The sequence below is a fragment of the Rhinichthys klamathensis genome, unplaced genomic scaffold (genome assembly GCF_029890125.1).
Source record: "Rhinichthys klamathensis goyatoka isolate OS25496 unplaced genomic scaffold, OSU_Roscu_1.1 h1tg000007l_1, whole genome shotgun sequence".
Taxonomy (NCBI): domain Eukaryota; kingdom Metazoa; phylum Chordata; class Actinopteri; order Cypriniformes; family Leuciscidae; genus Rhinichthys; species Rhinichthys klamathensis.
Window position 1 is genome coordinate 2451034 of NW_026606560.1, and position 16426 is coordinate 2467459.

Genomic DNA, 16426 nt, shown 5'->3' on the forward strand with positions numbered 1-16426 from the left:
TCCCTGTTTTCTGTTCAATTAAATTCAGCAAAAAGGAGATGATCAAATCATATATCGTCACAATCGCATTTCTCAGTTATTTGAGTCCCATAATGTGCTCACACACCGTGTTAAAAACAAACTACGAAAACAATTGAATCACTATAGCTGTTTTACATTCCCAAAAAGAAATGTGTGACTTCTTTGCACCCCTCACCTACACTGACACGACATGTTTTGCCTTTGCCTGCAGTTCCAGAGGAGCAAACGAGCGTCTGGTTGAGCAGAGGACAGGCTGTTTTTCTCCTTTTCTCTGTTCTCTGTTCTCTTTGGTGGCAGGATCTTGCTGCAGGACAGAGTCTGCTCATTATGGCTCAGCACAGGGCTTGATGTAATTACACTCTTCTCTGGCGCTTCAGGTGCTGCAGTGCCTGTTTGATCTGTGTTATTGGAGTGGGCAGCTTTTGAAATGGCAGAAAGATACACATGGAACAGCATTGGACTTGCTCGGACCAAAAAAAGAATAGACCATATTATAATCTGCATCTGAAAATCTGTTTAACAAGGAACAGTACGGGCTGAATGAATTCGCGGGCTTTGAATTATTTAGAGTTGCATTTCAGTGCAAAAACTCCCCCTGTCCAGTTTAACAAGGTGCTATTTGTGCTGGTTCTGGGCTTTCTAAGAATATAATGGTTCTCAATCCCAAAATACACCATAATAAGAAGCGTTGACATCTACACGGGGAATAAGGGGCCGATTTCGGACACAAACATTGTCATTTTGTGATGCACAACTACTTCATAGAAACTTCTGGTGCATAAAACCATATCAGATTATAGGTATTTTAACACATAATACGATCCCATTAGCTAACTTTAGTTAATGCATTAACTTATGACGAGCAGTCGAGCACTACATTTGTTACAGAATTTATTGATATTTGTTTATGTTAGTTAATACAAATGCAACTGTTCATTGTTAGTTCATGTCAGCTGCAGGTCCATTAAAAACTACTACTAACATTTAAATGAATCATTTGATACAATGCAATTGTGTACATACATATACATTTTACTTATATTTAAAAAAAAAACCTGTATATAATTACAGCTGCGACTTACTCCTCAACCCACCATTAAGCCTAACCATACGACAAAACCAGTCCATATAAGTGTTTTGCAGAAACATCAACACAATAAGTACACTGTACCTAATATTATTTTTATAGTGTCCTTTTTACAATCTTATATATAGTTACTATAGTAATTACTATAAATTATGTATAATTGCATGCAGCTAACCCTAACCAACCCCTAATCCTAAACCTAACTCTTTAGTTAATTATTATTAATAATAATTATTAATCAATACTTAAATTACACTAAAACACAGACACCGTAAAATAAAGTGTAACCAGATTATTTTTTATAATAAAATTATAATTATAATAAAAAGTGACCATATTTATTCATAGTTCATGTTTACTATGTAGTTAACTAATGTTAACAAATGGAACCTTTATTGTAAAGTCTTACCACATTGTGCAAATTATATTTAGGTATATTTAGGTGTTTGCTAAAAGAAACGGAAAAAACAACAACAACTGTTTTACAAGCCAAACTTACCAGTTCAATATTTAAATTTCCTAGAATTTATATCCTCCTATGTAAATCTTGGTAGCCATCAAAAACACTGCACATTCACAGCTGCTGTCTCTTTAATGAGAGCGGTCTGGTTTTACTACGCAAATGACTATATGCAGTGAGTATTTACAGAGCATTATCTTGCCTTCCATCTGAGCCCTGCACAGTCATTATCTGGTTCCTGGTTTTGTTTTTGTGTATACTAGCCACATTTGTTTCCATTTGTGTGCATGCACAAATAGCTGGCACAACATCATTGTGCCAAAAGGGCACGATTAGCATCCTGGCCCACGTCTGGTTTGCTATCTTTGTGGGGGCTCTCCATAGACGCAATGGTTTTTATATTGTACAAACTGTATATTCTATCCCCTCACACTAACCCTACCCCTAAACCTACCCATCACAGAAAACTTTCTGCATTTTTACATGTTTTAAAAAAACTCATTCTGTATGATTTATAAGCTTGTTTTCTCATGGGGACCTCAATTTAGGTACCCATGAGTCTGTGTGCATTCAGGTTGAAGTCCCAATGGGATAGAAAAACAAGCACACTCACACACACACGCACACACACACACGCACGCACGCACATTTATACCTTGTTATAGCTTCAGCTCGAGCTGTCTTTAAATTGGCATTAACTCCTGGATAAGATTTAATATTGTTTGGCCTTGATATGGATTGAAAAATGCCTGTTGTAGTTTCAACACTGAGGTAACGCCACCACGACTGTGTGAGCACTGCCATAAAAAGAAATTTGGCATGTGAACTGACAGGCTATTATTTGTTAATGGAACAGATAGTGGCCATAACAAGCATTTGGACATATAATGCATGAATTTCTTTGCATTATATAACAAAATATCAGATGGAAGTCAGGGCTGATCTTCAAAAGTTTGGAGTCAAGTTCTTTATTTATTTATTTTTTTAAGACAAATAAATTATACTTTTATTCAGCAAGGATGCTAAAGTGACAGTAAAGACTGTCCAAGACTCCAAGAATCCTGAAAAAAAAAAAGAATCACGGTTTCCTCAAAAATATTAAGCAGCAACACCTTTTCAACATTGACAATAATAAGATGTTTCTTGAGCACCAACTCAGCATATTGGAAGGATTTCTGAAGGATCACGTGACACTGATGAGAGTGATGACTGTTGAAAACTCAGCTTTGTCATCGCAAACAATAAAACAGTTTTGCTATTATGTTTAACACATGTGAACTACGAGGAAGGAGCAACCTCAGCAGCAGGAGGGATGTAGAGGTCAGTAAGCTGGGCTGAGTTGAGTGGGGGACGGAGGGGGGTGACTCTGGGACCCCAGAGTCACTGTCGAGCCCTCTTGAGGTGTCGTGGGCTAGTCGACGAAACACTGAGGATGGAAGGTGCCCACTTGAGACCCTAGAGATGTCCCCTACTTGGCTCAATCCAGACGGTTGTCGTGTTGGTCCACTAGGGAGACCACACTGTATGTTGCAGCCGTCGTGTGTGCTGACGCGCCAAGTACACTGCAGCCGTTAACGCCGGACAGAAGGGGAGTCACACCACCATATGGAAAGAAGCGTAAATGGGTGAAGCATAGTTTACTGTAAAGCTACGTCTTAGTGTTGCTTATCTTGGCGAAAGCCGATTACAAATCAGCATGAAGTTTTAACATCTACTCTCGTGTAATGGAAATCATAACCAGTGTTTTTAGTGGATAAATATATTTTAAAATGTATTAAAATATATTTATCCACTAAGAAATGTAAGTTTATGTCACGTTTTGGTTTGTTCATGTCATGTTCCATGTCTGTCATTTCCTGTTTGTCATGTGATCCTGCCATGTGTCTTGTCATTGGTTTATTGTCTGATCATTGTTCATAGGTGTCCCTTGTCTTGTCTTTAGTCTGTGTATTTAAGCCCTCATGTTTGCCATGTGTCTTTGTCAAGTATTGTTTCTTGTAGATCTCTGGTTGTAGGTTTATGTTCCTGTCTTTCATATTCTGAGTTTCCATGCCACGCCACGTTTTTGTTTCATGTTTGGTTTTTGTTTGTAATAAACTGCACCTGGGTACTTCTCTACAACTTGCATTCAGTGGATCCATTACAGTTTAGCTCTAGGAAGAGCTCTTGCATCATTTGTTTGCATATTGCAGTTTCAGATTGGTGTGACATTTACTAATACAAATACATTTTGACATTTATTGAGTGTGACTAACTTTTAAGGATCCTAGAGTTTCTGAATACGATTTAGGGCCACTGTATGTGGTTTTGTACTTAATATAATATGCTTATATGCCTTTTTTAGTCCCTTTAACCCTTTTCAATTGGGCCTAACTTAAGTAATTTAATTTGTAAGGAAATAATATATGGATGTGTGCTGTTTAAATGAAAGGAGTTCTTGTATGTCTTTGAAAAGAGCAGTACAAACAAAAACAATTTAATAAGAACTGTTTTGGTGATCCTGACATCCAAAGCTAAATGGAAATGCTCTTTTCTTTGGCATTGCTTGTGATACAAGTCAGTAATGGTTGAAGGAATGTCTTTTCACTTCCGCCAATCCTCAAGGGGTTTGACCCCCAGTCACGAGTCATACGTCTATTTCTAGGAACGAGAGTGGTAATGAATGTGAACATGTTTGTGTCTGACACTGTTTACTTTGGCAACCTCCCATCGCCCATCTGCTTCATCTCAATTTTCCACCTCTCCCTCTCTCTCTCTTCTTATATCTTTCTATTCTTCACACTGATCCACTGCATCTTATCATGGTTGTTGTGTGAATGAAACACTCTGTTCGAGAGGCTAAATGAAAAGGCTGAGAGAGCTTTCCACGCAGGAAGCCAAGCAGCCGCATTATTATTCAAATTTGGCATTTTAACAATGTTCTCCTGGGAATACAAATATTACTGAAATTCACATGATTGCCGATGGAATACCTTTAAGAAACTTTGAGCAATTCCATGATGATTCAGAACAAGAGGAGGAAAACAAAGTAAATCCAAAGCTTACCGTTTAAGTGTCTGAATTACATGGTAATGGTAAAGAAAAGGACAAATTCAGGCATCATATTTAAGTATAAATAAATAAATAAAAGAAAGGACACACTCTTATCTTGGTACTTTTTAACTTGAATATTAAACAATCAGACAATCAATCTTAGAGAAAATAAATTAAAATGAATTGTTGCTGATATGTACATCTGAAAAAATAAATAAATCTTCAGAACTTTAATGTGATTATGGATTTTATATGATCAACAAACATACATGCATATAGTTTTATGCAGATTTCATGAATAAGCAAGGTACTCGTGTAGTCCTTACTGACAATTTTGACAATCTTATTAGGGTAGAATTGTATTATTTATTAACCACAAAATTCATATTTTTTTAAATAATTATAAAAACACTTTTTACTCAAAGAGCTAAACCTGCTCTTAAAATTCTTGTCAAATTAATTTAATTTCTCTTAGTTTATGTTTAGGTGATGATAGCCATATTAAACTAAACCTGTCCTGCAGTCAACTAAAAATTAGCATTGTGGGGCATCAGTAAGGACTTCTGTAAGCACCAACCATGCTCATGTATGAATGAATGTTATTAGATTTAGTGACACAGGTACACACACACAGTATAATAAAGAAACATGCAAGAGTATAAGTGTCTGAGAGACACATTTTAAATAATAATAATAAAAAACATGCAAAAAGACACTGGATATCACACTTTTGGGTTACATATTTTTGATATGCTGTTCAGCCTGCAATAAATTGCATACTTCTCACAAATTATGACTGGCTGCACTGCACATGCTAAGAGCAAATAATAGATGTTAACTTCAATAACATTTTTTGCAGTAATCATTCTAGTGTATAGGTCTTACAATGTGTGTATATTTATGCTATCGTGATAAATGTTTGCTGTGGAAAGTCGGGGGAAAAATCGCTTGAATGTTTTGGGTTTCCATGACTTAATCTAAAACGTGTTCTGCTTTTAAAGTGGGATGGGAATAAACATTTCCTTTAGAATAAAAAATGTTGTGCCCAGTGCTTTATAGAGATTCCCTCCTACTTGATATTCCCATCTTAGCAACTTTCAATAGCGGTAACCCAAACAACAAATTCCCAGAGACTGGAGTGCATCTTAACATGTCACTCTTTTTTTCTAAGCATTGACTTATAGTGAAGCTTTCGGTACTAAGTGGGTTTTTTACTCCATGTTTTCCTGTGGTTTACCATTTGGGCATTTTAATATTAACACAGACATTTCCAAGAAAAGGCCTACGCTCTCCCGTTCCCATTTCCCAGCCTCTTCCCCTTGACGAACTTGCTGCTTAGATGCTCAGGTCAGAACGTCCTCATCATAAGTACATGAACCACTTCTGCACTTACCCGAAAAGCCATAAATTACAAGTGGGGATCGGTTTTAGTCTTTATTTAGTCTCCAAGGGTCAGAAAAGATGGTGACTCCAATTAATAGGACATATATAGAAGTTTTGAAGAGGCGCTTCAAACCTTTGGCATTTTGCGCTTGCACAAATTAAATGTCTGCTAATGACAAATCACACTTTTATGAGGAGCAATGTATACTGTCTCTTAAACCCTGATCATTAACTTTTATTGAAGTTCTTGACTTTGACATTCAGAGCACTGGGCAGCTAGGAATCACATTAATTTTACACACATTTATGTTAAGATTCTTGCTAGCAATGGGCCGCTTCAGTCAGCTGCAGGGAGACATTGCAACTGTGCCCGGTGTTTTCCACTTTCACAAAATAAACAACTGTGGTATTGTTGAATGAGCTTTAGAAATGTGCCAAAAAGTGGGTATTAAAGACTTTAAAAGTGTTTTCTAAGACCGTGAAGGGACCAAAAAAAGAGTCTCCCTGCAGCTGGGCAAGTCAGTTTACTTGAGGAGTTCCTGATACTGCTCAGACCGCAGAAAGCGACCGAAGGAGTCTTTCTCCATCAAGGTGTAGATCCGGCTCTGAGCCAGCTCGAAGGTGGCTGGAGAAAGATCCACCAGGTTCCTCAAAGTCACATCTTTGGTGAAGTGGTCGATGTTCACCTAAAAGCACGATGTTGATAATAAGGAAAAAGTATATAAAAGTCAGTCACAAGATTCTACAAATTGGACAAACATAATGAGTAAGAAACACATACGTCAACATTGGCAGTGACTGAGAACTCCAGGAGAGCTGTGGAGCAGTCAACCTCCCAGAATAGCTAGTGCAAGAAGAACAAAAATGCCAATTGGACTGATTCCCTGTGGTTTCCACACTCTATTTCCCCCTGACCATTATACCGATTTTATTAGTTTCCTTGCATAATCTGGTATAGAAAAATGGCTAAAAAGTCTTTGACTTGTGTTATTTAAAAACTCTTTCCATTTGTTTTGACTATGCCCTACTCATAGTTTTATTTTTATATGCAATTGGATAGTTTTGTATTATTATAAAATGCAATAGCAAAGTGTTGGAAATTGTAACAAAAATATTGATGAGGAAACAATGACAGAATTAGCTAAAGTTATGTAAAAATGGCAATAAGACTGTTTGCAATTCACTGCTTTTAAAACGGTAACTAAGAAACAAATGGCCATTGTAACATTTATCAACGTTTGTATTTGTATGTTATCTAATGGCTATTACATAACAGATACTTTAAACCTAAGCACACGGCTGTGTAAACTTCCTGATACCAACTTTTTTCAATAACATTGTTTGCTAAATGATTTTTCAACCTTTAGACTAAATAGACTTATAGTACATATACTTACTACAAGGATAGCATGGGTTTAAATATGACACAGGGTTAAAACCTACAACCTTTTGACTATTTGAAAAATGTAATGACCTCCATGCATAAGGCATGTTTTACTTGCTGGGACCAGCATGGGATGCTGGTTTGCTGATCCCCAGCATGGGAAGCAGAAGTACTGGTGAACCATCAACACCAACTCAGTTTTGCATGAAAACAGCACGACCATGCTAGTCCACCAAATAGACTAGCTCTATTCTAGCTCTAGCCTAGACCAACATGGAATTCATGCTTGTTTATGTTGGATTTTTCAACAGGGCTGGCTATAACTCTAGTAGAAATCCCCATTTTCATTAGCTTACATCCAGCTTGAGATGCTGAAATAGGCCTATCAAATATAAGCAACCAACAATCATGAAGTTAAAACAAGGAGCTGCACTTACAAAATGGTAATATTAGAAGGAAAAAGAATGATCAATCTGTATGTATTTAAAATATAGTAGTAGTAGTAGTAATAGATTTTATTTTCCCCGTGGGGCAATTGGATTTGCGGCACAGTCGCAAGGCACTTAATGACATGACATCAGACATAGACATAGACATTGACATATGACACCAACAATAAAATACAAAACAATACACTATACTCCCTTGGGTCTGACCAGACCAGCCGGACATCTAGCTTATTTTGGGTGATTTAAAGCTTTTATGGCTTGTGGTACAAAAGAAAATTTCGATCTATTCTTAGTCAAAAGTGGTAGACTGAAACGACACCTAGATGGCAGTAATTTAAAATGAGATGCTAACGGGTGTGTGTGATCACATACAATGCAATTAGCCTTTTTCACCACCCTGTCTTTGTAAATGTGTTCAATGCTCGGTAGAGTTATCCCAAGTAACTTGCTGGCAGAAGTAACTGTTTTTCTGATTATCTTTTTCTGGGATTCGGTGGCATTTCCGAACCAACAGATAATGCAGCAAGTTAAAACACTTTCAATAAAAGCGGTATAAAACATTTGAAGCATTTTGTTATTAACATTAAAAACAAGCAGTTTCTTTAAAAAATACATTCTTTGCTGTGTCTTAGTGTGCAAAAAATCAGTCCATGAGTCCCATTTAAGCTTGTTGTCCAGTACAATGCCAAGGTATTTATAGTTTGAAACAACCTGAATAATCTCCCCATTGATAAAGGTGTCAGTGGATTGCTGTGACTTTCTAAAATCTATGGACATTTCTTTGGTCTTATTAATATTTAAAATTAAATGTAGATTATTACACCATTCTAAAAAGGAGTCTAAAACTGGCCCATGATCCACCTCCCCGTCCTTTAACAGACTCACTAAAGCTGTGTCATCTGCATATCAGTCGGCTCGTTCCGTGACCATTTTAAATAGGCTACATAAAGATTGATAATTCCTTTCCTAAATCTAAGCCCAAACCTTTCCATAACCCTACAGATTAAACCTACCCAAGTTAAATGTTTAAAATCGAACCACAGAAAACACAGCAGCATTTATAAAGCTTGCATTTGGAAAATGCTTTGTAAAAAGAAATAACAATGAAATAGCTGTTTGGATCTCACACAACGACGCACCTTACCGCTCTTCCCATACAATGTAAATGAATAGGAAACCTTGGCTGTAAATGTTCAAATCATTTTCATTATACATTATTAAATTGTCAACAAGGGTTGGCAGGTTTGCGTAACAAAACCAGCAATTGCTATTCAAAACCAGCCCAATCACGGCCAAAACTAGCCCAAATTTGGGATATTCCCACTGATTAATCGATTAATCAAAGAAACAATCGACAGATTATTCGATTATCAAAATAATCGTTAGTTGCAGCCCTAGGTAATATTGAGTTCTAATAACCTTTCTCAGTGTCATGAAGGTAAATTTATTTTAATCAAAGGTCATTTCCCTTAAAAAAAGCTTGCAGATACTTAAATACTTTACAGTTTTTTTTCTCCGTGGGGACGCTCAGTGGAGAGAACATGGGCCTCAGCGTTTATACAGTGATCTAAACCACTGATATGAAACATATTTTCACAGGAGATGATTAAAGGGTCTGATGGAGAACTGCTTCCTTCTGTACCTTTGAAGCACGGTGCTTTTTATCTTAACTGTGATTAGCACATTAACAATCAGTGACGAAACAAACAAACCTCTTTGGGCCCACCGGTCTGAATGAAGTCCTCATAAATCTTCTTGGCTTTAGTGGACATTTTAAGGGGGGACTTGATCTTCTTGAAGCCCTCACAAGCCTCCCAGAACTCAATATTCTCCTCGCTGAACTCAGATCTAAGAAAGCTCTTGAAGGTGGCCAGGCCGTCTATGGAATAAAAAATGTGGAAAAGCTATTAGAGTGAGCTCTGTGTGTTCTTTTTGTACTAATGTGTTGGTGACACGCTGCCACCGGAGACCCCTGTCCCAACAGCTTTTAACATCCTTATCCAAACATTACCGCTTTGCACGCCTAAGGCACACAGCCCTTAATGCAATTTCTCTCCAGTTCGTGTTGTATAACAGCAGGAGGCATTCAAGTGCCACCTGATTCAGCTCGGAAGATTAATCCATGTAATTATTCACTATTCAATGCATATTTATTTTTAGACTTGCTATTGCTTGAGAATGTTTTAGCTCCAACAAAAAGATATGCTCTTATATTTGAATAGAAGCATATTCCAATATGGCACAATTAGGCTAATCTGCAAACAATTCTCTCTTAAATGAAATAAACTTTTTTTCCAAGGCAAATTGTTGCAATTAAACATAACAAACTGGCTTTGAAACATATCATTGAATGAATAACAAAGATTTGTTTTCCCAGCTATTTGGAATGGAATAATGACATAATTCAGTCCTTCTGTGCAGACAAATTATCTTTTGCCAACTGGTTTCTTTAGGGTTGCTTGTGTTTTTGTAAAGAACAATAAAAAGTTGTTAGAAAAAGAGAAAAGTTCACTATAAAAAATGATATGATCTATAAGTTATGACATTATGTGTTTTTACATTGCTTTAACTCATCAAAATAAGTTAAGCAATTTTAAAGTTATACAAGATTTATTTTTTTCATTCGTTTTTTTTTAAAGTCAGTTTAATGTAATTTAAGTTGAAATGACTTAAACAACCAAGTTGATTGTACTTAAAAATGTAGTTAAAAAAGTCAACTTCAAAATGTACACATTTAAAAAACTTCAAAATTTAAGGCAGCAACCTTAGAGTGTTGTTGGTGTCAAATGTGTGTATTGAAGTTTGATTGATAATTTACTGCTGATAAGGAATACACTTTAAAGCTGCACAACAGAAGCAGAAAAAATGGTGCTTAAAAGTGTTCTGGCTTCTATTGAAGCACAAATGCTGCTTACTTGCTCAGACTACAATTCTTTTGGATATACATCTTATAGGACTTTCTTCTTGCAATCTTGCATCAGATTCATCTATGGAATTTTTGTTTGTGTGCCTTTATAGAAATGTCCCTAGAATAAAGCAAAATCTGAAGAAGAAGAAACATCTTCAACTGGAAAAAAAAAAACATTTTATAAATAAAGCAATGCAAAAAGTTGTCTTTTAAGGTAGGGATAGTGTTATGATTAGTCTAGAAATTATAATTAACTCATACAAACAAAGCCTAGAAGTCTATGGTATGTTCTCATTTAGAAAATGTGTGTTTATATATGTGTAACTCAGAGAGAATCTTCTTTTTATGGTTCTAAACTACTTTTCGGAACATTCTCATAGATGTGTAGCTTTTAAAGCTTACTGTGGCCGTTCGAGGAGAAGCTGTTTACACATACCGAATCAAGTGCTTTAGTGCAACTTTATAGATTTTGGTTCTCAACCGACAGATACAAACAAAGTTTTAAATATATTTTACAGACTCAACAGATAAACTAAACCTTCCAATGATTGGTCATGCCTGAAAGAACATTTAAGAAGTAGAAATGCAACCAAATGGCCATTAAGATAATCATCATACTTACAGCTGTTGGAGAGGACTTTCTCAAGGGACTCACGCCATTGGGACGCTTCTTCAGGTGTGGGTCTGAACAAAACAAGCACATTTCGTCACTTTGTTTTTCTCCCCTTTGTTTTTGGCCAACAAGTTGTTTTCTATACACCGTGAATTATCCTGTTATCTATTCTGCCTGAATAACAATAACAATTCAACCCTATTAACAACACTTGCAAAAGGCATTATGTAAGTAAAAGAGAACTGAAGTGGTCTGCAAGGTCTGGACACAATTTACATTATAAACAGACTCTTTGCAGCTTTCCATTACAGGATTTACTAACATTGCCTTTCCCGATTTTGTCTCTCTGTCTGACGCACTTATCGGTACTTGCTCTCTACTATTAACCCTTTTTCTCCATACTTCAAATAGAGCTGTATTGAGCTTTCAATATGTTCTGTATGCACTTAAGGGTGGAAAGTAATCTCAGGATAATTGCTTGAAAACTTCGAACAATCATCCAGAGGTTATTTTCACCTTTAAGTTTATACAGAACATTTCCAACACTCAGTTCAGCACTGTTTTGAAACTTAAAAAATTATATATACAGTATGTATGCGAATGAATGGTGACTTCAGTTTAAAGAGGCTCTTTGTATACATAGACTGTATGGTCTATATGAGTGTGTGCGGCATGTGAAGAGACACATCCAGATCTGAAGTCCTCATCAGTAAGGAAGAGAAAGAGAGAGAGCAAGAGAAAACAATTAGGAGAGGCAGAGGGAGCCAAGAGGAACTCACTTCTGAAGCTTCTCTGGTTTCTTCTCAGGCTTTTCTTGGTAGGGGATAATAAGGTCGATGGAATTCTCTGGCTTCTGAAGCAGAGTTCCCAATTTAGTCTTGATCTCCTTAGCCCTGAAGACAGCACAAACACAAACCCATACGGATGTCCATTAGCTTTTAACATACATTTATAAACAATTCTATGATGTAATGTACATTTCAAAACATGCTGAGGACATTTCCTAAATGTGCAATACCCGTCAACAGATTATATAATATCAGCGTAACTCATTTATTTTCTTCTCTCAAAGTACACAGAGAATGATAATTGGGTCCATTTAGTCTTTATTCTATTGCACGCCAGCCACAAAAACATTTTCTTCACTGCTTATTATTCCCTGACTTGTACAGCTGTAATCAGTATCAGTTTGACAGATCACACAATAAAACACCATATGTTCAAGGCGGTCAGTTCAGACCTATTTCACAGTCGCTGTAGAGTTAAGAACAGACGTAATATCCTTTTGAACGGTTTTGGGGGGAAAAAACACATATTTCTCCCAGACGACTGTGGATGCAGTGATGTCAAGCAAACTTGCTGATTTGTTGAGGTTTCTTGAATCTTTTTGCCACAGACTGATTTATTGCTCAAAATATACTGACGTCAATGCACACATTTCTCCTCTTATAGATTAGTCACTTTAGATTAGGGTCCAATTCTCACTATTAACTAACTATTAACTACAACTTTTGCCTCGAACTCCTAATCACTGCTTATTAATAGTATGGTAATTAAGTTTAGGTATTGGATTGGATTAAGGGATGTAGAATGTGGTCATGCAGAATTAGGGATTAATAAGTGCTTTATAATTACTAATAAACAGCCAATATTCTATGCATTAAGTAATATGCATGCTAATAAACAACTATTTAATAGTGAGAATTGGACCCTAAACTAAAGTGTTACCAAAATTATGATTTTGTGGCCCAATTATATAATGTAACATTATAAACCACCACATGTTGCCACCTTAAAACTGTCTTTCAGGTGTACAAATAGACTTCTCAGGAGTACTCCAGGCCTCAGGCCAAGCTTTAAGACCAAAGCCAAGAACAGTGATAATGTTTAGACAATGAATGAGCCAATAGCACAAATCAGAATATGGCTCAACAGTTACAATAAATGTCCTCATTGCTATACTTGGAATTCTGCTCCAAATCTTGTTATGAGCAGAGAACTAAACAAAGTTGAGTGTGTTCTGGTCTTTGGTAACGTTTGGGAACCTTGATGTTTTCAAGGACAAAACTAGAAAAAAGAAATAGAGTAACAACTGTTGATACTATGACATAAAGGTATCTAAGTGAAAAATGATGTATATTTTATACTTATAAACAGTATATTAAAAATTTAAAATAGGGGCTCAATAGTTTCAAGTTTCTACTTAACTTAAAAAAAGCATACAAGTTTTAACCAGAAAACAACTTTGAAAAAAAAAAAAAAATGTAAATCTTCCCATATGCAATAATCAATACGCACTACCTAAACCATTTTTAGCATTACAAGTTGTTCCAGAAAACACAGATATGGTAAAATATCTGCAAAATACGCAAGCATTGAATCCCAAAGGAGGCTGGCAATTTAAAAGTAATTGACCTATGTATCTAAAATGGAGTGAATTTCAAATGAATCCATGATGCAAAAGATGTTTTACAAATCTTACCTTTCCAGACATGTCTGGGGCAGGGCAGCTAATCCTTTACACATTTTCTGAGCTTTTCACTTGTTTGCAGTGTTAGTCCACCACCATTAGTTGATGTCTCCTCTCTCTCTTTTAGAAGTTGTCGTTCTGCTCCCCTCTATTATATGGAGAAAGTCTGCTGGCCCAAAGCCAGCAACTCGAGAGCCAATCAAGTCTTGGCTTGCAATTACAATGGGAGCTGAGAGAGCTCTGGAGATAATCAACACAAGAAAGGACATTTTAAACTTGCCAAATCACTGAAACATCAGTACACTGTATCTATCAATGCCTAGCAACATAAATTTAGTTAATACTATAGAAATATAAAAATCTGTTTTGTAAAGTGAATTCATACAACACATTTCTTAGTTCATTTTTACTTTAAATCACTTTTATTGTGATTACGTTTGACATCTGTAGTATCAAATACATTTTATTGTTTTTTTTTTAGGTTTTAGTTTTAAAACATACAGTACTGTATAATCATCTAAGAGAGTCAAACTGTCTTATGTACTACTAACTACTAGCTGTATCTACTAACCAGAAGTATAACTCCATTTTTTGAGATGACCAAAACATACAGAAATTGTAAAGTTCAAGACCTGTTACAGACTGAATGGTAACTTCTGGAGGTAGAAATATAAAAGTGGTAAATGTACTATATTAAAAAATGACAAAGCACAATAACATAAAAGTCGACCAATTTACAGTCAACTTTTATACAAATAATCTGCAAATATATATGTGCATAAACAATATATTGGCAAACTATATTTTAAAATTATTTATCAAAATTTGCTTTCCACTAGAATTTTTTCAAGTTTTGTTCCTTAAATGCAATATTTGCATTAATCTTACAAATAGGCCTACATCTAATAAATCAATAGAAAGAATAGAAAGGCATATTCTTTTTGTGTCCTCAAACATTCCTTAATTCCAAGTATAAAGTACAAAAATGTTGGTGTTCTTTCTGAGGAATGATAATGGAAAATTTAGACATAGTATTGTCTTGTCTGGAGATAAATCATCTGCTTCAAACATGATTTAAGTCAGTGTTTAACCAAATTACATAATTGTGTTTGACCAGAAGGCCATTTGAATAGCCAACCCGATCTCACCGTCAACTTAAAAATGATAGCAATTTTTCATGCTACAATAAATGGGCCATTAATAGAATATGCTATATGTCCTGCATATGGTGTAACATCCCCACACAATCTATTTTTACAAAATATAAACAAAGTGTGAGAATAGGAGCATCACGCTACAGCAATGTTTAAAATGATTGTCTTTGCCTCCAGATATATTTAGTGTGAAATAAATGTCGTTATTCAAGTATGTTATGCTGAATAATGCAAACGTGGCCGGTGGCAATTTTCATGGATTGCACAAACATGGAGCAGTTGGTAGGCGATCGGTTTGTATGCTTAACAGGGCAGACCTTGTGATCATCTTATATCATTACAGGCATTGTCAATACCCAGCAAACACATTTTCGTTGTGGCAACGTCTGTGGCACGTTGCATTTCTGCTATGGCACGTCGCTGTCTACGTGCTAGCAACATTGTAACAACGTAGAATTGTAAGACGCGACAGGGCTGTAGCAACATTGTTGCGTGACATTCAGCAACTGAGAGACAACGTTCTGACAATTTATTTTCATGCTAGATATATCCCCCATTTAGCATGTTATGTTTTGCGGTTAATTTTTAATTAGTCAGATAATACATAATTATATACATTTTAAATATTGTTTATCCTTATTATTATTTATGGGCCTAACAGTAAATTAATTATAATCAACACCTGGAAGTGTACACTTTGAAAAAAAAAAAATGACAAGGTTAGCTAATTCAACATACACTGGTTTAGCTACTGTAATTTACACAAAATCACAATCTCCATGAATTATCAGCTAACATTATTCTGTCCCTTCAGTTAGACAAAACAAATAAATGTCACATTAGACAAGGAAGTAGGTTGTGTTTGAATACATATCTTATTTAGCTGAGGTAAATTAAATGCAATTCTCTTGTATCCTTGCTCGATGAAGAATGAGAAATTGAAACACAACGAGCCCAACGGTCGACTGAAATTTAAAAGGCTGATTTTCGCGCTTCAGGGCAGTGACAAACTATATGTCGTTCAGACACCCTCGGCACAACCTTAAAGGGTTAGTTCACCCAAAACTTATGTCATTAATGACTCACCCTCATGTCGTTCCAAGCCTGTAAGACCTCCATTCATCTTCGGAACACAGTTTAAGATATTTTAGATTTAGTCCGAGAGCTTTCTGTCCCCCAATTGAAAATGTATATGGTATACTGTCCTTGTCCATAAAGGAAATAAAGACATCATCAAAGTAGTCCATGTGACATCAGTGGGTTAGTTAGAATGTTTTGAAGCATCGAAAATCCATTTTGGATAAAAAAACAAAAAAAAACTACGACTTTATTCAGCATTGTATTGTCTTCCGGTTCTGTTGTCAATCTGCGTTCAGTGACGCTGATGACGTAAGACGCTGCTGACGTGTATCTGGTGCGTCCGTGTATTCGGGTTCAAATAAATATGGCTGGGCAAAAAAATGC

The 16426-nt window shown here is 35.9% G+C and overlaps 1 protein-coding gene across 1 annotated transcript; it reads right to left on the reverse strand.

The window, feature by feature from the left end:
- Positions 1 to 4687: 4687 nt before the first annotated feature.
- On the reverse strand, positions 4688 to 13941 carry rgs5a (regulator of G protein signaling 5a). The gene is made up of 5 exons (XM_056259799.1): positions 13821 to 13941; positions 12118 to 12231; positions 11348 to 11409; positions 9530 to 9696; positions 4688 to 6670 (listed from the first exon to the last, which is right to left on the reverse strand). The coding sequence occupies exons 1-5, from the start codon at positions 13862 to 13864 to the stop codon at positions 6509 to 6511; spliced, it is 549 nt and encodes a 182-aa protein (XP_056115774.1). The 5' UTR covers positions 13865 to 13941; the 3' UTR covers positions 4688 to 6508.
- Positions 13942 to 16426: the final 2485 nt, after the last annotated feature.